The following is a 24,994-nucleotide window of genomic DNA, read 5'->3' on the forward strand; positions in this document are numbered from 1 at the left end:
TGTTTTAATGCAAATGGGTCATTCTTTTTGGGACAAAGTTTTGGCCAAATGGGTCGTTCTTTTTGGGACGGAGGGAGTACAAATTTTGTTTAGAAAGGAGATAATCTAGGGCTTCCTCAATAGAAAAGTAAAGTGTGATAAATGAATTTTCTTATAAAAAACATTGAATAAGCAATTGTATGTGTAGATGAGCAATTGAGTACAATGTATTTCACATATTAATGTGATTAGTATGAGATTAGCTTTTGCAAAAGGAAAAGTATTGTGTGAGTCGACCAATTTCATGCACCTCATTTTCCTTCTCTCCCTTAAACTTTTAATCTCTCCCATTTTCCTCAACTATTAAACAATCGTTCTTCCCCAATTTCTACATAAAATTCAAAAAATCATTGATGATCATTAACACAACCGCCATGTCAGTTGCTTCTTCGAGCTCCAATCTTCCATACATTCACAATAATGCATTGAACGAAACCAATCTTACCCATCAATGGCCTTCAGTTTCATCCTCCATTGTAGGACTTCTACATTTTCTCAAACCAAAGCGTCACGTAAAATCATGAATTCGACCCATTGGAAGAGAGACAAATTTGGATTTGTCGTCAAATCATATAACTCGGAATCTACGGTGATGATTCCAAATGATGATTTTCGTTTTTTAAAGGTGAATGTTTTGTCTCGCCTCGATGATGGTGGTTATTCCGACGATGGTAATGGTAAGTTACCGCTTGAAAATAATGGTGGAGATGGCGGAGGTGGTGGCGGAGAAGGAGACAGTGATGCTTATGTTTCGTTTCTTCTTATTGATGCACTTGGTTATGGTTATGATGGTGATGATGAAGATGATGATGGTTATTTGTAGAGGGGGTAATATCTTAGTACAATATTAGTTTAGAACCCGTGCTATGCACACTTTTACAATACAATAATCGTTTCATTATTCGTTTATTAAAAACGTATAAAACGAAATCATTGTTTGTACTCTTAAAAAAAAAATTATCATTGTTTGTAACACAAAAAACATAAAAAAAAAAATTTAATAAACATTATATTGTGTCAACAAAATCATATACTAATGTCATTTGAGATGGAAGAAAAGTGTGGAATATTGTTGTAAAAATAAGTATGGTTGCTATGAACGTAAATATGTAAATATGAAGAGTAATATATTATGTAATATTTCAAAGTGTAACAAACTTTTTTTTTTGTCTAAGCCATATATTACGTAATATTATTTCAAAGTTCACATCATTGGTCGATGCAAATTAAAGCTCTCATTTCAGTGGGAGGTGACCACTACTCACTATTATAGAGCCATTACTCACTGATATAGAGAAGCTAATCGGATTGCAGACTGGCTAGCTAACTATGGAGTGAAGGCGACGGAGAAGTTTATCATGTTTGAAGCGGTCCCTAAGGATTTTCATGTTGTTTTATTGGAGTACCTTAGTGGCGTGGCTTGGTTGAGGATGGTGCCAGAGACGTAGCTACTTTGTCTTTATGATGCTATTCTTGTGTGTTTTTTATTTTTCTTGGTCGTTTGTTTTGCTTTTTGTTTGTTTTGTTTTAGTTTTGTTTCTTGTGGCTTGCCCCTCTACTTCACCAAAAAAAAAAATTATCTCAAAATTCATAGTAATAAACCACTAGATGATGTTTGATTTTTATTTTTATTTTTTTTTTGTATTTATGAGCTAAAATTTGTTATATATTTAGATAAAATTCCTAATATTAAAAGATAATGTTTAATATTTAATTAATTTACACTTAAAAATCTCATTCGCCAATTTTGCTTACGTGGCGTTTGAATTATTTAAATTTATAAAAGAAATTAATAAGAGCACCAGCATCAAGGCCTTTTACAATCCTTTCCGTGGCTTTTTGGTGTCCTTTCCCAATCCTGATGGATGCTATTACTTGGGAAAGATAACTGTCAGGGAAAGGATATTGTAGTATCCTTTCTCTGGAAAGGAAATCTCGCCTCGGCCCAAGTGCCATGTTAATTCAACAATCACAAACAAAAGCATACAACGGCTATATTGGAAATCATCCAACGCTCAACTTGTTGACACTTGTCAACATCTTGTTTCTTTATTTTTTTTTGCTCCAAAACAGTATAACGGCTATAATTTGTAAACGGTAACTTATTTTAAAAATCCGAAAACACCAATAGTCATAAAATTTTTTTGTCTATAAAATGAGTATAAATTTGCTATATTTTCATAAAGTTTCAGTTTCACTTGTACAATACTCTTAAACACAAAATTACTCTAATCTTCTTTTTTTCAAGTTTATTTTTCTCCATTTCACTTCCAATTTCTTAGAGTCTTCAATATGGATCGTAATAATTCTAATTACGGTGGTAACCCGAATTTTCCTAACAATTCAAACTTTCAATTTAACCAATCTAATCCTCCTGTTGACCCTAATCTGTTGAGTAATCCTCAAATTCAAGCTGCATTTTTTCAATGGTGTAGTAGTCAACCAAGACCAACAAATTTCAATAATATTCCACCAATACAACCAACTTTTCCTCATAATTCCCAATCGTATCAACAAGCTTTTGGTAATACCGCTTTTTTCCCTATATCAGAACATTTAACTCAAAATATGAATCAATCTCCAGGTGGAGTTTGTAGTAGCAATGCTACTCCAATAGAGTTAAGTGGTGAACATGTTGAGGAATTAGTGGGAGCACAACATCTTGAAGAGATTGACAATGATGAAGTCGAAATTGTTCCAGAAGTGCAACTCAATACATCTGCACAAAGGAAAAACCAAGCATGGAGTATCGCCGAAGACAAAGCTCTTGTATCAGCCTATATAAATGCAGGAGGCGATGTGGAGAGGGGAACCAAGACCAAGAGAAGCGGGTTATGGGCAGAAATTCACAACCAGTACGAAAAGGCTAGAGCTGAAAATCTCAATGAGATTAAGGTAAGAAACGTTAAATCTTTGCAAAATCGATGGGATCACATAAATTTACATGTAAGTAAATGGGTTGACGCCTACGGTTATCATTTTCGAACTAAGGGTAGTGGTGAATCTGAGCAAAATTTGGAGAGATTCGCTCACATAGATTACAAAGCAACTAACAATAAGATGTTTTGTTATTTGCATTGTTTTGCAATTCTGAGGCAGTACCCCAAATGGGATCCCTCCTTGTCCAAAGTTCAGTCCGATATGTTACCGGGTGGTCAAGCATCTACAGATAGTGGGGGGAGCGGTAAAAGATCCTAACCCGATTCACAGTGTGAGGTTGGCGGAAGGGCTAAAAGACCTCCTGGCATAAAACAGACAAAGATGAAAGGTAAAGCATCAAGTACTTCGTCAAGTGTAAATCTTGACTCTTTAAATACAAATTTTAATGACATGGGAGAGAAATTGGGTCAATTGGGAGAGCGACTACTTGATCAGATGAGAGAACGAGATGAAGAACAAAAGGCCCGGGTAGAAGAAAAGAAAAGGCAGAAGGAGGAGGCCATGAAGTTCAGAATGTTAGAAATGTTAATGCAGAAGCCCGTTCTTGATGACAAGGAATTAGCAATGTATAACAAACTGAGAGACGAATTTAGTAGTAGGTTTTCGCTTTAATTTCATTTTAGTATTTGCAATGTTTGTATTTTAATTAAGTATTGTAAGGTACGCAAGTTATTTTTTTTTAAAATTGTTTGTGCTACTAGTAATGTTGATGTTTATGTAGTGTTGTTATTGTTGTTTATGTATTAAATTAATATTAGTGTATTAATTCTGCATGCATTGGTCATAATTCTCACCATACAATCCTTATCTTATCCATATCTTATGTGCACCAATTATGTTTTAACAAAATCTTATCTTCTGACCAACAATATCCTATTTTTGTCTATTTAAAGTACATGATTTCTATCTTCTACTGTCACAAACAAACACACCAAAAATAAAACACCAAACACAATATGAGCTTAGATTCAATCTCTTCAAGTTCTTCAAGCTCTTCCTCCTCAAGTATAACTGATAAAATTTATGATCACATGGTCATGAATTTTATAAATGAGAGTCAACGTTTAGTTGCGATGCAAAATTCAGTGCTTAATTCATTACAACCTGAAAAGCAAAAACGTCCGAGAAAACGAAGGGTAACTGTAACTAGAAATCGTGAAGCGGCTCACGACAATCTAGTTGCAGATTACTTTAGTAATCAACCGGTATACAATGATACCGTATTTCGAAGGAGGTTTCGTATGAGGAGACCCCTGTTCCTTCGCATTGTGGACACATTAAGTGCAAGTAATCGCTATTTCCAACAACGTCCCGATGCTACCATGCGTCTTGGTGCTTCACCCCTTCAAAAATGTACCGCGGCTATACGTATGTTAGCTTATGGTTGTTCAGCTGATCAAGTAGATGAATATCTAAAGCTTGGTGAAAGTACTGCTAGAGAATGTCTTTCACAATTTGTCGATGGAGTTATTGCTCAGTTTGCAACTGAGTACCTCCGCAAGCCAACAATGGAAGATATCCAGCGTCTTCTAAGAGAAGGGGAGGATAGAAACTTCCCCGGCATGCTAGGAAGCATTGATTGCATGCATTGGGTATGGAAAAATTGTCCAGCTGGATGGAAAGGAATGTATCAAGGCCGATCTAAAACGGCCACTGTTATCTTGGAAGCGGTTGCATCTAGGGATTTATGGATTTGGCACGCCTTCTTTGGGACTCCTGGGTCGTGCAACGATATTAATGTACTACAACGTTCTCCTGTGTTTGATGATATAATAAATAATCGTGCTCCACAAGTTCTGTTCACAGTTAATGGAAACACTTACACAAAAGGATACTATCTCACCGATGGGATTTATCCAAAGTGGTCGACATTTATAGATGCGGTTACTGCCCCACAAACAGCTAAGGATACGTTATTTACTGAACGTCAAGAGAGTGCGAGAAAGGATGTTGAGCGTGCTTTTGGTGTGTTACAAGCTCGTTTCGCAATATTCAGGAAGCCTGCTTTGGCATGGAGTGTAGATCTGTTGTGGAAAATTATGATGACTGCATCATTATCTACAACATGATTGTTGAAGACGAGCGTGATACATATTTAAATTATAAGGATCCACTCGAGTTTGCCGATGGACAGCCTGAGAATATGTCGGGGTCGTCCTCAACTAGGAATGCAACAACATTCACCGTAACTCCCGGACAGTATGATCCAGATAATTTCGGTAGATTGATAGCTTCGAGAGGGGAAATTCGTGATAGAGACGTCCATATGGCTTTGAAGAACGACTTGATCGAGCATTTATGGGCACAGTCTATGAGGTCCGATGAAAATTAAACATTTCAGTTATTTTTAAACTTATGTTTGTTATTTTCTTTGCTATTTTTATCAACGTAATTCATGTTTTTTTTATTCGTGTCGTTTAATCAATGTATTTCATGTTTTTAATCAATGAATTTTTTGTTTTTGAATTCGTCTCGTTTAATTAATGTGTCGGTTAATAGAACGATCTATTATTAATAATTATTAACAACATTTTCAACAATAATAATAATTAAGTATATTAATAAATATATGTAATTTGAAAAAGGAATAAATGGTGGGGTATATGTAAGTAGGAGAGAGAAAGTGGGAAAGGATACTCATTGATGTTGGAAATTTTTAAGGGAAAGGATGAGTAAAAGGATGGAAATAGTGGGAAGTGATGTGGAGGAAAGAGAAAGTGATGTGTCAAGTGTAGGAAAGGAGAGAGAAACCGGGAAAGGATATAAGTATCCCCAACAATAATGATGCTCTAATCTCTTATTTAATTGGCTATTACTAAGATTTATAATCCTACATGGCGCTGAGAAAATTAGATTCTACTCTCTAAAAACTCGGGAAAAAACTCCCCTTTAAATATATATATTAGATTTTTTTTAATATAATTATCAAAGTGTATTATTTTTATCAATAAATTAAGAGATAATTACTAATTTAAAGCAATATTCAATCTTCAATTCTTCATGTTTATGTTCCAATAAAATGTAACAAACTTTTTTAGAAGATAACCAAAAAAAAATAAAGAAAATGGTAAAAAAAAAAAAAAAAACACTTAGTGCGGGAAATTTTTTACCGAGAAACTGAGAAAGTGATACATGTATTAGGGGGTAAAATTAGGGATTACTTTAGTATATTGGTACTAGGTTAAACCCCGTGCAATAAATGCACGGTTGTACAATATAATTTTATTGACGGTAAATTATAAAAAGTGTTTTTTAAGGAGTCGACACATCAATTATTAAAGCATAAGTAGTATGAAAGTACATTACTAAATAACCGCATATAAAATTATACTCGTAATGAACAATTTAATATTTTAGAATGTTTAATTTATATTTTATGTTAGGAATATGTAATAATTTAAATACAATCCTTTTTTAAGCAAGTATTATTATTTCTTTAAGCAAGTATTGTTGGAGAAGTTTTTTTTTTTAAGCAAGTATTATTGGAGGGAAAATATTTAATGTATTGCTGCCAAGTGTCCATCCTAGTTTCGCCTTTAGTAATATATATATACTAGATAGATTAGTCCCGTGCGATGCACGAAAATATAGAGTATATATATTTTATGTATTATTACGTATCAGAAAAATTGCTGAGATATAACCATTAGTTGTAAATGCTAATTTTATAAAACTAATTTTAAAGAAGAACAAACCGAATATGAAAATTTAAGCACATACATAAAAGTTAGATTTTTAATATACGAATTTAATTAAACAAATAAATAATGATTTTAAACTTGTAATATATACAGGAAAATAGAAAAAATGTATACATCAAAGTATTTTGTTCGATGAAGCATAAGGGAAAGATGTATTAGATACCAATAGTTGGTGATAGAAGAAAAATAAATAAATTAAAGAGTATAGATAAATTGAGAGGAGGAGAAATTAAATTGAAATTTGAAACCAAAGAAAATATAATGACGTCAGATTTTTATTTAGGCGGGAAAATTGTTCTTATAAAGCTGCCACGTGGACAATATGATGTCAGCGGTTGTTCCTTTAGTTTATTTATAGATAAATTAGTTTTTAAGTATTGATTATCTTAATATATATATTTAAGTTATATCTTAGTGTTATGTTTGATATCATCAGTTAGTGAAGTGTTGATATCCAGGGGCGGATCTATTAAGGTGCACAGTGAGTCACGTGACTCACCAGCACAAAAAAAAAAACAAAAAAAAAACCTAAGAGACCGCCTATTACAGATAGGCGGTCTCTTTGCTGCTTCTATTTGAGATTAGCCCACTGTCAGTTTTTTAAAATATCAAAGAGACCCCCTATTAAAATATCAGATAGGAGGTCTCTTTGTTGCTGCTATTGCCATCACGTCATTAGAGAGCTGTTATCTAGATAACAGGTCTCTTTTTGTCAGAATAATTTTTGACGGTGTTTTCATATTTCGTTAAAGAGACCTGTTATATAAAATAACCGGTCTCTTAAGTTATCTAACTTTTTTTTTTTAATATTATTCTTGTTTTTAAGTGAAAAATTATAAAGTTGGTTTAATGTAATAGTTTTATAGTATGTATTTTTAGATCCTATTTTTGGATTTAAATCATTTTGGTGAAATATAATTTTTTTATATAATTTTTGGATTGAAACAAGTGATCAATTATTGATGGTGACTCATAAGTTCGAAAATCCTAAATCCGCCACTGTTGATATCATATATTGAAGTATTGAAATCATATACTAAAATGTTGATATCTGATATTGAAGTTTTGATAATTTATAATGACATGTTGGTATAAGCTAAGATATTGGAGTATTGATATCATATATTAGAATGTTAATAAATTCTAATCTTAAAAAGTCACAATTTGATAATCAAATGTCAAATTTGATATATAGATATCTAAACTAAATTAAACAAAATTCAATATGAAAAAGTCAAAATAAATATAATATAATAATATCAAAATTTGACACTTAAAAATCAAAATTTGATGTAAAAATATAAAATTCTAATTTAAAAAAGTCAAATTTTGATATTAGAATGTCCAAATATGATATAATAATACCTAAATATGATGTAAAAAGAGTCAAATTTGATATGGAAAAATTGAAACTGATATGAAAATGTTAAATTCTACTACTCCCTCCGTGTATTTTTTAAGTGTTACACTTATCAAATCCGGCCGTGTTTTAATAAGTGTTACACTTCCTATTTTGGATAAAAATTACATTAAAATATTATATCTCCCTAATCTCATGGTCCCCACCCAAACCCACTACTACTTTTTTTTTAAATATATATTTCCTCTCACATTCATTACTTTCAATAAACTATTAACCCCACTATCTTTCTTTTACAATTTTTTAATATTCCAACTACCCCACTTACCTCTTATTTTATTTAAGTCAATTAAGTTGCCTAAAACTATGTGTCGGTCAAACTGTAACACTTAAAACTATGTGTCGATCAAACTGTAACATTTAAAAAAACACGAAGGGAGTATGAGAAATTTTTTTTTTTTTTTTTTTTTACAATAGACTGGATTTACAGTGAATACCTTCTCTTTGTGAAAGGGGCACGAATAGGGACAAGTAAAGAGTCTCTAACATTATCACTTTAAGGTTATATTTAGTTCACTTTACGTTTGCTTATTCATCTGATTTGAACTTATTCATCTCTAACATCTTCTTTCAACTCGATAAAAAATATGATAAATGAATGACTTGATATTGACCCAATAATAAGGTAAAAACTCAATAATAACTCTAGTTTAAAAATAACCTTATTTGGATATGAATTGGGTCAACTCGATTAAAATCCAGCCAAACACAGAAAGGAATTGAATTGAAATTGACCAATTCATGAATCAACGGATCAACCTTATCTTAATCAAACCGAACTTGATCGAACCGAAATCAACCCGACCTAAATTTATCTGACCCGAAATTAACTCTATTAAACTCGTTTTGCCCAATCTGAATTTATCCGAATCGAACATGAACCGATCTAGAGTTGACTTGAATTTGATCCGACCCAAATTTGATCCAACCCGACCCGAATCAAAAGAATAATTTTGACCCGACCATATCCGACCCGAATAGACCCGACCCAAACTCCATCCGGTTATCCGAATTGACACCTCTAGTTAATACTCCTATCATATAGTTGAGCCGTTGAGGCTTTTACCAAAGTTATGAAGTGGACAAACAAACTTTTGAATTTAGATTAGAAATCTACAATAAATTTAGATAACTTTTTTACGAGTAGGAGCATTCAAGGCCCTAATCAAACCAAACCAACACTTAAAAATACCAAAAATCAAGTGATGCAAAACTATAATTCAAACAAATGAAATCAAAATAAACATTTAGAAGAGACACATAAACTAGATAACCTTAGTCACACATCGCTGAACTCTTGTAAAGAATTTCATCTTAAATTAACTCCTTTACGACTACTCACCATTTATTAAAAGTCTAATGAATGGGTCATTAGCTCATCACAATAACACATGGTTTTAAGGAATAGATTATTACCAAAAATAACAAAAATAAAGCACGTAACGGGCAAATTTTGTGCTCTTAGTAGTGGGTTCAAATTCCACATATAGTTATTTTGTGCTCTCCTTACTTAGAGAGTTAATTTTGTGCTCTCCTTACATAGTAGTGGGTTCAAAAACCCTACCTCTGCCTACTTGAAATGACGAAAACACCTCTCCTTGATCTCATCATTAACCATCCATTAATCATCACAAAGTAAAAATTTATCTCTCATCAGTCCAATAAAGTATAGTTTACCACTTGAAAGTACATTTATATATAAGAAACCAATGATTAAAGATGGTAACTTTTTCTAATCTCTCTCATTTTCTGATTCACTCTCTAAAAAGTATATTTCACTAACTTGAGCGTTGGAGGGGCGTTCCCGAGTCAACCCCCATCCAACTTACTCTCTCTTTCTTGCAAGCGTAGCTCTCAGACATCTTTGCAGGGCATAGCTCAAGTATGTTCGGACATTGGACATCAAACCTAGGACATCTAAATACCCGAAATACCCTTACACATCGAGGATAATTCTGTTTCTAGAAACAATATTTTTGTTATACATTTCACAGAAAGGATCTTGTGCAACCCTCAATTTAAGCCATTGAGAGTATTATTAACAAAATTAGAAAGAAGGAAAGTTAGAGATTTATTGGGCAAAGCTAACTAAGCAATCATTATCTGCTGATAATCCTTGGACTCGACAATAGTGACCAATATCGATTAACCATCGTTAGAAAATCTCTTATTAAAAGAAGCATATCAACAATAGAATGGAAAATGACTTGACTCGAGTCATACAATCCCAAACTCCAATCAATTCATATTGGTCTGATTCAAATGACCCGTTTGCCACCTTAAAATTCGAGCATGTGATTTTGGAATTTGGAAGTACTCTTTTAAGCAATTTTTTGTACTATTGCAACCTTCTTGAATTCTCTCTCATCTCCTTCCTTTCCCATCCAGAAACCACTGGAACATACTGCAAAAATCCCAATTCAAAAAATCAATAAAAAGAAAGCACAAACACCCACTAATCACATTTTCCCAACATCCCTTTATTCAATTCCTACTCAAAGCATCATCACTGTCAATTGTTTCCCTCATTAATCTTCAATTCAGAGCTCTATAATCCAATTTTATACTTCAATCATATTCATGGCTACTGCAACGACGTCGTTTCCAGGAGCTTATCTTCGTGTTCCACCAAAAAATGGCGTCCGAAATGCGTTGTTCTCTCAGCCTATTCTCTCTCTTCGGCTCAATTCGAAGACACCCATTTCGCTAAAGTCCCTAAATTCACTGAAATTCAGTAGAAATTCCACTAATTTTTTGTTGTTTAAGAATTCTGGGCAATTTAAAAAGAATTCGAAATCTGGGTCTTTTGTTGTTCGATGTGATGCTTCAGGTGGTGGCAGGGTAAGGTGTTTTAACCCTCCCATTTTATTATCTTATCTATTGGTTATGGTTCGTTTGGTATCACTGTAGTTTTCAAGTTTTCGGTTTTATGATTATATAACTAAATGTGATATACTGATATGGGTTGTTTATTTGTTAAATGGAATTAGTCGTACGTATACTAATCATTCAACTGGAAACAAAAAACAATAACGAAACTCATAACGTATTATACTTGATTTTTATGTAGTGTAGACTTTTAGTTGTTTGTTTGTTAGAATTATGCTCATGTTAAATGTTTTTTTGTGTGTAAGAAATGTTAGATTAAACAAGAATAGTATATACACTATATAGGGTGTATTGGTGTAATATATTGACTTAAGCATGAGGTTGACTTGTATCAGGGAATTTATTTATGAATGTGGATTGTGTTGACTTTAATATCTTATTATTCAATAATTTGCCTTATATTTGCATTCCCTTTCCTTACAAGAACTCAGAGATTTTTGGTACTCTCTTGGAAATTAAGCTTGCATAATTGAGGTGCGAAAGCGATTTGTTGTTTATTTATTTATTTTCGGTGTTGGGGGGGGGGGGGGTTTGAAAGAACTAGGATAGTACCAGTAGTTCCTAATGATATCATATAGGACTTGTTTGAAAGAGATGAATTCAAGAGTTTGAAGGGGTTGTGAAGTTGTACCTGTTGTATGCTTGATCACTGCTGTTCAAGAGAAGTTGGACCGATTGTTTGAATGCGATTTTGCGAAATGTGGATACTAGTTATTGGAGGTAAGATAGGGAAACGAAGCAAGCCAAGGGACCCTTGAAAAACTCTCATGGAAGAATTTGAACAATGGACAGTATTAATATTGAGATTCTTACCCCTCATTTTGACTTCATTCATCAACTGAATGGTGAAGTTGAATTCTCTTCCTTTGTCCGCCTTCCTCTTAATATTTTACTGTTGATCTAGGTTTTAGTTTTTCTTGCTGCAAATTCCGGATAAATTGCTCCTTGCAATACCTGACATATCCTTCTTAGCTTGCCTATTTGGATTTAAATCAAAACAAGGAATTCTACTTTTAACTCCTTAGATAACTTAGACAACTACATAACAGTTTCCTCTTACCAGTGCTAACATGATCATTTACGACTAGGAGACGAACCCCTGTTGCCTTGTTGAAAATTCGAAATTTAGCCCGGGTGCAAAACCAAGTATATGAAGGCTTAGAATTTTTCCTCTTTAACTTGTTATAGATACTAATAATCTATTATACTATATGATATGCATTTGGATCAGATTTAAAATTACCATTTACTTATTACTATATATATCTTTTATTGTGTATTAAAGAAAATTATGAAATGTACAAATACAGATGAATCTGACAAGATCTTACTTGATAATGTTTTCCCTTATGCATTAATATAAATATACAGTCAATATTTATTCATACTTTAGACTAGAGTACATCATATCAAACTTGATCAAAGTAGATTAGAAAGATTCACACCTGACCTTAATAAAATTAGACTAGAATACCTTATTTTAGGTGAAGAGAAAGGGTTCTTCCTTCAAAATTAATGAGTTTTTCAATATCTTTTTTGTTGTCACTATGTTAACAAGCTCATCATTTGGTTGCTTTACCAAATAAATTAAGCTCGGCATTTGCCCAAGATTTGTGTGTCAATGTCTTGGTTTGTTTATATTGGCTTTCACTGATTTATATAGGTCTATATGTTCATTTTTTATTGGCTGATTTATAAGGTCTATAGACTTTCAAACCCTTGTTTTTGGCTAGTTTACTCTAGCTGCTAATTTTATGTAGAGATTAAGTTCCTAGACAGTATGCAAAATCATTTTAGGATATACTCTGTTGCACCCTCCTAATTATGAGATGTCTTTTATGGAAGACCTTGATATATACATGGTACCCTTATACTTTGAGTTTTGATAAACTTTACACATTGATCTCTGCTTAAACTTTCCATTGCTTTCTTTCTTCCTTTTTCTCTTCTTGTCTTCCCACCTAATCAACCATGTTAAATCTTTTTCATACATTTGGAAGACATCTTTACCCCTGCCTCTATTTAATACTATAACAGGGATTTGTATGACTTTTATGGTATTAACTTTTGAAGGGTGATGGTGTGAAGTCCCCGTGAACCTGCATGCCTTTTATTTTATCTATGTGTTAGAAGTGTAACTAGAGCTCTGAAATGAGTCAATATTAAAATGAGTCAATATTGAAAGAGTACCATGTAAAATTAATAATTTTGGTGTACAACATAATTGTCCTTAACCTAGTTTAAGTAGTTAAATTATAAATTTTTTTGTCCTCCATTCTTTTTTTTCCGCACTTTTAGCTCTAGGGTATGCAGTAGCAACGCTAATCTTTCTTGTAGTTCATCTAGCTCTCATCGACTCATCGTCTCATCACTTTTCTTTATTGAAGAAGGTTATCTAATGATCAAGTGGGACTATTTTATTTTTGCAGATTACCCAACAAGAATTCACAGAAATGGCATGGCAAGCAGTTGTTTCTTGTCCAGAAGTGGCAAAAGAGAACAAACACCAGATAGTGGAGACGGAGCATTTGCTGAAGGCCCTTCTAGAGCAAAAAAATGGACTTGCTCGCCGCATTTTCTCCAAAGCTGGAGTTGACAATACACGTTTGCTTGAAGCAACTGACAAATTTATACAACGACAACCAAAGGTTTGAGGAAGTCCTATGTAAATCATGATACTCCTTTATCATCCATGTTCCTTTATAGTGAATTAATCCTGTGAAAGAGCAAGCCTAGTTTTTGTAATACAATAATTAGGTGGAATTTAAAATGGTGAACTGCTTTGTTTCTGTATGTTACTAAATTCTATCTTTTTTCCTACTTTTTCCTTCTATAGCTTTTATGGTTGCAATTTGAACCTTGATAAAATAGTGAAAGCCTCTCACCATTAGGTCTCCAAAGACTAGTTTATGTATATGGTACTGTATGTCTTTATGTGGTAACCATCAGGAAAAAATATGGGTATCCTTGTTCTCAAGAGTGGATAAAGGTTTTGCAACCATCTTGTTATGTGGCATTAGTTGTTATTACTTTCTGATAGCCATTTGACTAGATGTGTTTCTTATGGACAAGCTGGGTGATCTCTTTGCCAGGTTTTGGGAGAATCTGCTGGGTCTATGTTGGGACGAGATCTTGAAGCTCTGATTCAAAAAGCCAGGGATTACAAGAAAGAGTATGGAGATTCATTTGTCTCTGTAGAGCATTTGGTTCTTGCTTTTGCACAGGACAAAAGATTTGGGAAACAGTTATTTAGTGATTTTCAGATTTCTGAAAAAACATTACGATCTGCCATACAAGCTGTAAGGGGGCGGCAGTCGGTCATCGACCAAGGTAATAGTTACGCCTTATGATTTATCAGAATATTTGCCTATATAACTTTTAAAATGGCGTGTTTAGGATTAATTATGATAATACTATCTTCACTTAAGTTTGCTAAGGATGGGAGGGAGGGAGGGATTTTGGGGGGGGGGGGGGGGGTTATGGTGGAAGAGGGATGCAAGATGAAGAATATGAGTCTGCCATGCAATAGACCCCCATCATCACATGCTTTTTATTCTAATTATAATGTCTGATATCGTTTTTCTGTACTTTAATTAATATGACATCAATTAGTGAGGCTACATATTGGAGTAGATAAGAAAACAAACTGGGTAAGTCATTGATATGTTTCTACAGTAGTTGAAGCGGGTTTTGTTGAATGGTTAGGAGTAAAAAAAAAAAATCCGTTATAGAGACTCCTTTCTACTCGTTCTCCCTCCGTTCTCTTAAGTTCACTCACAAAGCACATTTCTTAAACAATGCACATTTTGTTATATGGGGTAAGTTGAAGAAGCAATTGGTGGGTTTAGGATCATAGGCTAAGGAAATCCAAACAAAATGTGCGTTGTTATTTTGATGTGCCAAGACCAGTCCTTTTTCTTTTGCTACTTAAGATTGAAAATGACATGTGTCACCATCTTGGAAGAAACTACTTGTTAGAGTTACCTTTTGTGGTCAACAAAGAGAATCCCTGCCCCCCCTCCCCTCACCCCCAAGATCTTTGAAGAAACTACTTGTTAGAGTTACCTTTTGTGGTCAACAAAGAGAATCCCTGCCCCCCCTCCCCTCACTCCCAAGATCCATAGACCCATACCTTATATCTATGTATTTGCTTAGCGTGATAAATATTTGGTACTCCCTCATCTCTTATTGTTAGTCCTTAATTCACTTTTTTCATAGTTTCCAATGCACACATGTAAGCTAAATATTTTCAACTATGTTTTATAGATTAAGTTGGCATTGTGATACTCCACATGGGATATAAACCAAACAAGATCCCAAATGAATATGCTTTATCTTTAGCTAAGTAACTAAGTTAGTCTGTGAATGAGCAGATCTGTAGGATGTTTTGAAGATTTTCATTGGGATTTTTTAATGGAATTTTATGTTATAATCTTTTTGCTCTGAATTATGTACAAATATCTGGTTTTGATTTGAGTTATTAGCTCTACCAACTTTTCAATTCTTAATTAATTATGCTTAACAGGACCTAGGAGTAACTTCTTTTTAAAAAAACGAAATACAGTAGTTACATTTTTGAATTTTGACATAGTTGATCTTGCTTCTTGCTCTTGAATTCTTTTGTAGAAAAAATGAAAATTTATCTTTGCATTTCTGCAGATCCTGAAGGAAAATATGAAGCTCTGGAGAAGTATGGAAAAGATTTGACTACTATGGCAAGGGAAGGTAAACTTGATCCTGTAATCGGAAGAGATGATGAGATACGGAGATGCATCCAGATTCTATCTAGGAGAACAAAAAATAATCCAGTTCTTATTGGCGAACCTGGTGTTGGTAAAACTGCGATTGCTGAAGGGTAAGTGATTTGTACTGTTTGTTATTGCTCGAGATGCAATGCAAGGGTTTTGGAGTCTGTTTGTGTATCCCTTTCTTTTTATTGCCTCATTCTCTAATTTGTATAATTTTCAAATGTTCCTATAAAAAATACTTGACTGGTTGACAGATTGCATTTCCCAGAAAATTCTCTTTCGCTTGTAGACCTACTTTTTCCTAAGTGCCTTACAGAGGGAGTTAGTGGGCATTAACTTCTTTATTTTTGGGGTGGCGGTGATTTAGAATTAAGGGAGGTCCCTATAAGTTGACTTTTGTGAATTTATGTGTTAAAGCAGTATGATACATCATTTCATTTTTGTGGGATAGACATGCATTTTACCACCTCTGTTTCTTACGGGTCTTAACACTTATTGTTTTTGTGCATTTTCACTCAATTCCATTTTTGTCAAATACCTTTTATGACCTTGCCTCACAATATATACACCTTTCTCTGGTATCTTATCCACCTTTTTTTTTACATCCACACGCCTTTTTGCTCTTGCTTTCATACTTTATTTACCATTTTCTTACACCTTCCCACCTTTTACATTCTATTCCCTACTTCAGCCACTCTTTACTTACATTCACTCACCATATCAGCACTATCTCCAATTGCTTCAATTTGTGTGCATTCAGTAAATGCTAAAAACTTTTGGAAACAAGTAGTGTTATCTTTGTCCATTAGATCTTGTATTACTTAATGTTGGTTTTTTCATATTATATACAGGCTTGCTCAAAGAATAGTCGAGGGGGATGTTCCTCAAGCTTTGATGAACCGTAAGGTAAACTTTTTTTTTTTTTTTTCCATGTTCTTCCTTTTTCATCCTCTTCTGTTCTGCTTTCTGTGCTTTCACTATGGTCCTGCCCCATCATACCTTTGAGCATTCAAGCGTTAGACACAAGGATATCTAGTTCTAGAGTTCAATATGTGGTGATAAATGCTGTATAATTTATGAATTGAAATTCTGTTATAGTTAATTTCCCTTGACATGGGAGCTCTCATTGCTGGAGCTAAATATCGTGGAGAATTTGAAGATCGGCTGAAGGCTGTATTGAAGGAGGTGACAGACGCTGAGGGTCAAACTATTCTTTTCATAGATGAGATTCATACAGTAGTTGGAGCAGGTGAGCTGTTTATGTTTTTTTTTGCTTTTTTATCATTTTATCCTGGAAAGCAATTTGCTTGTGCATGTTTATCCTTGGTGTAAAAACTTCTAATGTGTTACCTATGTTATGCATATAATGGATGGTATGTCATAAGATTTCTGTGCTAAGTGTTTTATATGTTGTGCAATTGTCAAAAAATTGCCGCTTATTGGTCTATCAAAAAGGCTATTTACTTGGAACATTTTTTTTTGCATTTATACATCAATTTTGTATTTTTTTTTTAATGTATGAAGAATTGAACCAAAATTTAACTTTAAATTTGGGATATTTTTTCTACAGGTGCCACAAATGGTGCTATGGATGCTGGCAATCTTTTAAAGCCTATGCTTGGTCGTGGAGAGTTGCGATGCATTGGTGCTACAACACTTGATGAATATCGTAAATACATTGAAAAAGATCCAGCATTGGAGCGGCGTTTTCAACAGGTTTATGTTGACCAACCAAGTGTTGAAGATACTATCTCGATACTTCGTGGGCTGCGTGAGAGATACGAGTTGCATCATGGAGTTAGGATTTCTGATGGTGCTCTTGTGGAGGCTGCTATGCTTTCAGATCGCTACATTAGTGGACGGTTCTTACCTGACAAAGGTAAGTTATATGATTGCATCTTATTGCATTATTAATGAGATCACAATGTTTAGTATATTGGCCCTAGAAGTAGTTTATAGCTACATATTGAACAAAGTCCTTTGATTTATCGAATGACTGAAGTCTTTCCATCATTGAAGTTTTTATGTGCTTATGGGGGAAATTAATTACTCATGTTACTCAGCGTTCTTGTTATTTTGTGCTCTATAGTCAACTCTATGAGGAGATATTTTTGGTATTAACCTAGCTCATGTGCTACTCGGCTGCCTGGGTACTTTTGTCTTATCAATTACTAAAACCTTAGGCTGAGAAGTATTTCGAGGTTTTTGGCTTAATGTTTTTATGGTTGCGTTGTTCATGAGGTTGACATAATGAAGCCTACTAAAGAAGCAAGCATTGTAATGGTTTAAATTTATTATCCTAAAGCTCTTTACATTGTACAGGTTTTCTAGATCACACTATTCACACATATGAGATAGGTAGAATGACACTAAAGATGGCGAAGGGGCGGTATAACTGTACAAGTGACAAAATTCTTCGCATGTATTTGGACTTGCTTAATCAATTAACAAACTGCAAAAAAGCTCACGACTGCATTTTGTAAATTTAAAATTCGTAAATTTCGGAAGTCCAAAGTCTTTTGAATTTAAAACCAGCGATTAGATCTACACCTGTTTAATTGTCAGAAAAATAACACACTTGGTGTTCATTTTAGGAAAGTTTATGTCTGTGTTATAGTCATTAGTAATAGTGAAACCAAGAGGACTAAGAATAATAGTGGTAAAGCATGTGACATTTGATCTTGCCCTGGAGTAGTTTGTACATGTCATGCTGCTTGGTGCTTCTTGAAATAGGAGAAAATGTCATCAATGAGAAATGGAATTTCACAGTGGGATTTCAAACTAAAATGAATATGTTCATTTCTTTAATCCTTACTATATATTGAAGATCTGCAGCAATTTATAACTATTGCAGTTGTCCATACACTGAAAGAATGAGTTTTGATGTGTCAGACTGTTCATACTGTGTGATGTTTTTACTGCAGCTATTGACTTGGTAGATGAAGCAGCTGCTAAACTAAAGATGGAGATTACATCAAAACCTACTGCCCTGGATGAGATCAATCGTTCTGTATTGAAGTTTGAGATGGAAAGACTCTCACTTACAAATGATACTGACAAAGCATCAAAGGAGAGGCTTAATCGACTTGATGCAGAACTTTCCCTACTAAAGGAAAAGCAGGCTGAATTGACTGAGCAATGGGAGCACGAAAAATCTGTAATGACACGAATACAGTCTATCAAAGAGGAGGTATAATTTTTTTCGGCTTAGTTAAGATTTTCATGAATTTGATCTTTTGTTTTTTCTTTGTGGTAGATAGATTTGTGGCTGGTAGGATGACAAATAGTTGTGAATTTGTGATATTCCTTGTGATTTTATAATCTTGCTAGTATAGTAAACATTGCAACCAATAGGCTTAAAGCTTAGACTAAAAAAACTAACTCAACTTTGTTTATTCAGATTGACAGGGTGAATATTGAGATCCAACAGGCAGAGCGAGAATACGATCTTAATCGTGCTGCTGAACTGAAGTATGGCAGCCTCAACTCTCTACAACGCCAATTGGAAAGTGCTGAAAAAGAGTTGGATGAGTACATGAAATCTGGGAAGTCAATGTTACGTGAAGAAGTAACTGGGACCGATATTGCTGAAATAGTCAGCAAGTGGACTGGAATTCCTTTATCAAAGCTGCAACAGTCAGAGAGAGAAAAATTATTGCATTTGGAAGAAGAGCTACACAAACGTGTTGTGGGCCAAGATCCTGCAGTGACAGCTGTTGCTGAGGCTATTCAGCGGTCTAGAGCTGGGCTTTCAGATCCACATCGTCCCATTGCTAGTTTCATGTTCATGGGTCCCACAGGTGTGGGAAAAACAGAGTTAGCGAAGGCCCTTGCCTCTTACCTGTTCAACACTGAAGATGCCCTTGTCCGAATCGATATGAGTGAATACATGGAGAAATTCGCCGTCTCAAGACTGATAGGTGCTCCGCCTGGTTATGTGGGCTATGAGGAGGGAGGTCAATTAACAGAGATAGTTAGAAGGAGGCCTTATGCCGTGATCCTATTTGATGAAATAGAAAAAGCTCACGCTGATGTTTTCAATGTTTTCCTTCAAATTCTAGATGACGGTAGGGTGACAGACTCTCAAGGACGAACAGTGAGCTTCACCAATACTGTCATCATTATGACTTCAAACGTCGGATCACAGTACATCCTTAATGCAGCTGATGATGAGACAACATCAAAGGAGGTAACATATGAAAAAATAAAGCAGAGAGTAATGGATGCAGCCAGATCAATCTTCCGACCCGAGTTCATGAATAGAGTAGACGAATACATAGTCTTCCAGCCTCTTGATCGTGATCAGATTAACAGCATTGTTCAATTACAGGTTTGTCTCTTATTCCTAATGCGTTCCACATATGTAACAGACTTAAATGTGTATTCTCTTCTTGTGTTTCTATGTTTACTAATAATTTATTTGTAACGTCTTCCAGCTGCAAAGAGTACAGTCAAGAATTGCAGATCGTAAGATGTCTATTCAAGTGACCGATGCTGCAGTTCAGCTTCTTGGCAGCCTTGGATATGATCCCAACTACGGTGCTAGGCCAGTCAAGCGTGTCATACAACAATATGTTGAGAACGAAATTGCTAAAGGCATATTGAGAGGGGAATTCAAGGAAGAGGATTGCATTCTTGTTGATACAGAGGTCACGGCATATTCAAATGGCCAGCTCCCTCAGCAGAAGCTATTGTTCCGCAAATTGGAGCCTGACTCAGGGACTTCCTCTGAAGAAGCCAAGCAAGCTGTTTCTCCTTTGTAGATTCGAAGATATAACTGTGATCTAAATTTCTGATGATCGTTTTCACATTGCACATAGATTTATAATGGCAGAAAGCATTGTCTTTTCCACATAAGATTTTGTACAAGATATACAGTATAGCATTGTCTTAATCATATATTACAGTAGTAGAATTCAGTATGTGCTGAATCCAGTAGTAGAATCCTTTGTGCTGAATCCAGTAGTAGAATCCTTTGTGCTGAATCCAGTAAAGATCATATCTCATGGTAATCTAACCCCCCCCCCCCCCCCCCCCCCCCACCCCCCCCACCCAAAAAAAAAAAAAAACCCCTCTCCTTTCCCAAGGTCTTCTCTTTTCCCAAAGGCCCCATATGTTGGCGTTAATGCAGGAGTGAAAAGCAAGATGACATTAGAATGTTTTTAGTTTACCATATAGTGTGTAAGACACTAAGACTTAAGAAACAACTAATTTTTGCAAGTGTAACACCAAAAAAAAAAAAAAAAGAGTATAATACAAAGAATGAACAGAGAGTATAGCCAAAAATGAAAATTGGTCATGTACATGTGTCTAATATAAGTTCCCTTGTCAAGTTATATGTATCTTAGAAATGTCTATATTTTCAAATATTTTATCAATGCTATAAGATTGTATGACTAGAAATGTCAATCCCTATCTGCTTTTAAAAAGAACTCCCTCCATCCACGATTATCTGCACCAAACGTCCTTTTTGCGGACTCCTAGGCAAAACTTCTTGAGAGTCGATTATCAATGCTATAATTAACTCAGACAGCTGAACTCCAACTCACACACCAGCCCCACGAACTCAACACAACCGAAACCCACCACGAAACCCACGGCTCCAGATCTGGAATCGAAACCCACTAGGTCATTTCGAATTGAAACCCACAAATTAATCACCTAGATTCACGAATTTAGATTAGTGGTTGTGGTGGATTATCATTAATCCCACAACAGATAACTTCGCACCAACAATCTTCATATCTCTTCACCGATAAAAGAAAAATAAATACAATCTTCATATGTGGGTCGTACAAGTGTCTGACATGACGGAAAGGGTTAGGGGGTGGTCGGAGAATGGCGCGGCGAAGTGGCTGGTGGTAGGGGCGACGAAGTGGCTGGTGGTAGGGGCGGTGAAGTGGCTTGGGTAAGGTGGTAATTAGTTGGTAATTAAGTGTAATTATCAGATGTTAAATAAAGTTTAAATTAAAAAGTAAATTAAGGGTAAGGTGGTCATTTTACTCTTGAAAATTTACTAAAAATTGAAAGAATTTTGTTTTGTTGTTGATAATAGAGCACCATTTATGGCAAATGTTGCAGATAATCGTGGGATGAAGTATGATAAAATACTTATGAATAGTGTGAGGATAATTAAAATCTTAAAATGTTTATTTATCTTTATTTATCTAAATGCCCCTATTAATATGATGTTAATTATCTTCAAGCTTCTCATTGTGTGATTTAATGATTTAATTCTTATAACTAGTGTTTGAATAGTTATATCCTCTAAAATCTTTATTTACTTATTTACGCTAATTAACGTTGATTGCCTAATTTAACAAACTATTAATAAATCATAGGTCGAATTCGAGTATTTACAATCTAAAAATAACCGAGTATTGTATTCTTTTCCGAGGTTGTGATATTTATTTTTATTTTATTATTATGACAACACGCAAACAAAGTTTAGTGTGGTATCTAGAGCCACTGTTGTTTCCTTGCTACATGAGCTAAGGTGTGGGCCGTTAACACAACACGCCTAGAAACTTTAAAGTATGCTAATGAACTACCAAGTCGATTAATGTCTTGTGCCAACCTATGAACCTCCCACCTTAGAAGGATACTGAATGCAATTCACCGCCACTGCACTATCTGTGCAAACCTCGATTGATTGACTTATGCTCTGTGCTTGTGATATACCCTCCTTTATCGCATTGAGTTTCGCCTGCAACGGTGATTGAGCTATGATGAATTTCCCTCCCCTCGCGATCTCAACATGTGCTTTCCTTATGACCCAACCTATCCCTACTGCAATTTTCCCCCTCTTATCCTTCTTCCATGCCCCATCAGTGAAGATAGAAAGAAGGGATCCTTCATCACATGTTCCTATATACCAAAAGAGGCCACACTTTGTTGGGTTCCTCTCCCTGCTCTCCTTTCCAACTTTACTACCCTTCAATCTTGTCACTAATTCTTTCAGAAGTGCCATGATTCTACTTGGATCAGGGGTACAATGTCCAAAGCTCACCTCATTTCTATGCACCCAGATTGCCCAAATCATAGCAACAAAGTGCTTGAGCTGATCAGTTGATGGGGACTTGGACAAATATTGGATGATATTTCGTGTCCAACCATTCCAGGGTGGGTCAAAACCACCAGTTTGGATTCCCAATGGGCCACAAGCCCAAACTCTTCTAACAATTGAACCTGCTGATTCTGCTGAGGTGCCACACACCTCACATGTAATACCAACTGCAATACCTCTCTTCTGTAGATTACCTTTAGCACTCATGCAGCCCTGTAAGATCTTCTAGAGTAGCACTTTTCACCGCTCTGGGATGTCAAGCTTCCATAGAACCCTCCATGTATTGCATCTTTGTCCCTTGTGAAGAGGACTATTGCTCATCAGCCATGCATACCCTGACCTAGTAGAGTAGTTCCCTGTCACATCAATCATCCAAATATCCTCATCCTCCCCTTGGTTTGTGTTGACTTTAAGTTTTGATGATGACTCGAGGAACCTAAGCAGACCCATAGGTGCTTTAACCTTTGTCTATTAGCTTTGATTTGTTGGCAGGTTTATGTATGCAACGAAGTTCTAGAGTCGGAATGGAGCATGGAACAAGGTCCAAGGATAAGCTATGGATGAGCAAAGAAGACAATCAGAAGTCAAGTTCCTTGAGTGAGGAACTGAAGCTCCAGAGTCGAAGTTTCACAAGTGTGTCAAGGAGTCTGATGTATTTTGATTTTTATTTTAGGCTTCTTGTATTGATGTTAAGTTCATTGTTTTTTTTTTTTTTTTTTTTTTTTTTTTTTTTTTTTTTTTTGAATGGAATAGGGAGGGGTGATTTCATTAAATAATAATAGCCATTCGGCACTTACAATCATCCCTTAAGAGATCTAAATTCTCAATACAAGAATTAAATACCCCTAAACTGCTCCTTGATAATTTTAGATGTCTTTGCATCGTTCTTGACGGAGCTCCATTGATGTATAGTTGCAAAAGAGATATAACTTGATTGATCATCAAGATCTGCAAATTTGTCAGACGAATCTTCTAAATCTGCACCCCTATACCAACAGACGCGCAATTCCACAAATTTACAAGACGAATCTTCTAAATTTGTATCCCTGCACACACCAAAACCAAACAAACAAACAATACTAAACCCTACATGGAGGGACTGACAAAACCCTACATAGAGGGACTGACAAAACCCTTTATGGAGGGACTGACTATAATCACCATACTGATGGTGATCTTTATTGGCCAAAAACATTAAATTAAAGAAGAATTTGGGGCTTACCATCGATAAAAATCGATGGCAGCCCCTAAGTTTTAATATGGTGGCTAGGTTTGAAAAGAGAGAACAGAGAAAATTTTAGGATTTTTTGAGATAATGGTTTGAAAGAGTAATTTTTAAGTAAGTTCATTGTTAATTGATAGGATTTAAGTGGATTTAATTTTATTTGATAAAGATTTTATTTTCCATATTTTAACTTGTTTTAATCTTATTTCAAAAAATATCTTTTTAAGTTAAAATATCTTGATAGTTAAAAGATTTTCTGTTTTGATTCTATCCTATTGCTTTGGAAAATCTGACTTGGAAAATATTCTTTTGAAAACGGCTGTTTTACTTGGTCAAGGAAGTTGAGAGAATAAAGGAAGCAGTAAACCACTTCCTTGTAAAGTGCTTCAGCTTGCTGCCCAAGTATCCACGAACTACACTTCCTAATTTTATGGAAGTTGTGGCTTAGTGGGAGTTAAGGCAAACGAAAATATTTCAACTTCTTTTCTCTAGTATAAATAGGATTGGTTTTCTTTTTTGAAAGGTATACTTGAGCATTACAATCCTTAGCTTTTCGAAAAGAGTCAAAAATCCACTTAAGTCCTTGAGTGTCTTTGTACTTAGCATTTTAGAGTTTAATCTTGAGTTGTATTGGGGTAGAGTTTGGATAAACTCTAGAGTGTTTAATTGCTTTGAGTGAAGCAAGGAGAAAGAGAGAGTTTTGAGAGTTCAACTGATTGAGGGTTCAGTTGAAGGGGAACTTAAGTTCGTTGAGGAACTTGAGTTTAGAGTCTTAATTTGTAATAGGTTGTTTGCCCTATTATTATTAAGAATTTGAGTTTAAAATCCCTTGTGGTCGTGGTTTTTCTTCTTGATTAGGGCCAAGAAGTTTTCCACGTAAAATCTCTCTTGCACTTTAAAGTTTTTGTTTAAGTTCCTTTAAGAATTCCGCAAAAATTACCCTAGTTCCTCAACAATACAATTCAC

The 24,994-nt window shown here is 34.8% G+C and overlaps 3 protein-coding genes across 3 annotated transcripts; 2 read left to right on the forward strand and 1 right to left on the reverse strand.

Annotated features, from left to right (window-relative positions):
- Positions 1 to 3,935: 3,935 nt before the first annotated feature.
- On the forward strand, positions 3,936 to 5,048 carry LOC145594290 (uncharacterized). The gene has a single exon (XM_081650625.1). The coding sequence runs from the start codon at positions 3,936 to 3,938 to the stop codon at positions 5,046 to 5,048; it is 1,113 nt and encodes a 370-aa protein (XP_081506751.1).
- A 5,405-nt stretch (positions 5,049 to 10,453) lies between these two features.
- LOC145593602 (chaperone protein ClpB3, chloroplastic-like) lies at positions 10,454 to 20,743 on the forward strand. Its single transcript, XM_081649878.1, has 10 exons — positions 10,454 to 10,941; positions 13,419 to 13,637; positions 14,082 to 14,319; positions 15,649 to 15,844; positions 16,589 to 16,643; positions 16,836 to 16,986; positions 17,308 to 17,616; positions 18,662 to 18,927; positions 19,138 to 20,067; positions 20,174 to 20,743. Exons 1-10 carry the CDS (start codon positions 10,681 to 10,683, stop codon positions 20,498 to 20,500), a joined length of 2,952 nt encoding a protein of 983 aa, XP_081506004.1. The 5' UTR covers positions 10,454 to 10,680; the 3' UTR covers positions 20,501 to 20,743.
- A 1,571-nt stretch (positions 20,744 to 22,314) lies between these two features.
- On the reverse strand, positions 22,315 to 23,010 carry LOC145594291 (uncharacterized). Its single transcript, XM_081650626.1, has one exon. The coding sequence runs from the start codon at positions 23,008 to 23,010 to the stop codon at positions 22,315 to 22,317; it is 696 nt and encodes a 231-aa protein (XP_081506752.1).
- Between the last annotated feature and the right edge of the window lie 1,984 nt (positions 23,011 to 24,994).

The sequence above is a fragment of the Chenopodium album genome, chromosome 19, assembly GCF_948465745.1.
Source record: "Chenopodium album chromosome 19, dcCheAlbu1.1, whole genome shotgun sequence".
Lineage (NCBI taxonomy): Eukaryota > Viridiplantae > Streptophyta > Magnoliopsida > Caryophyllales > Amaranthaceae > Chenopodium > Chenopodium album.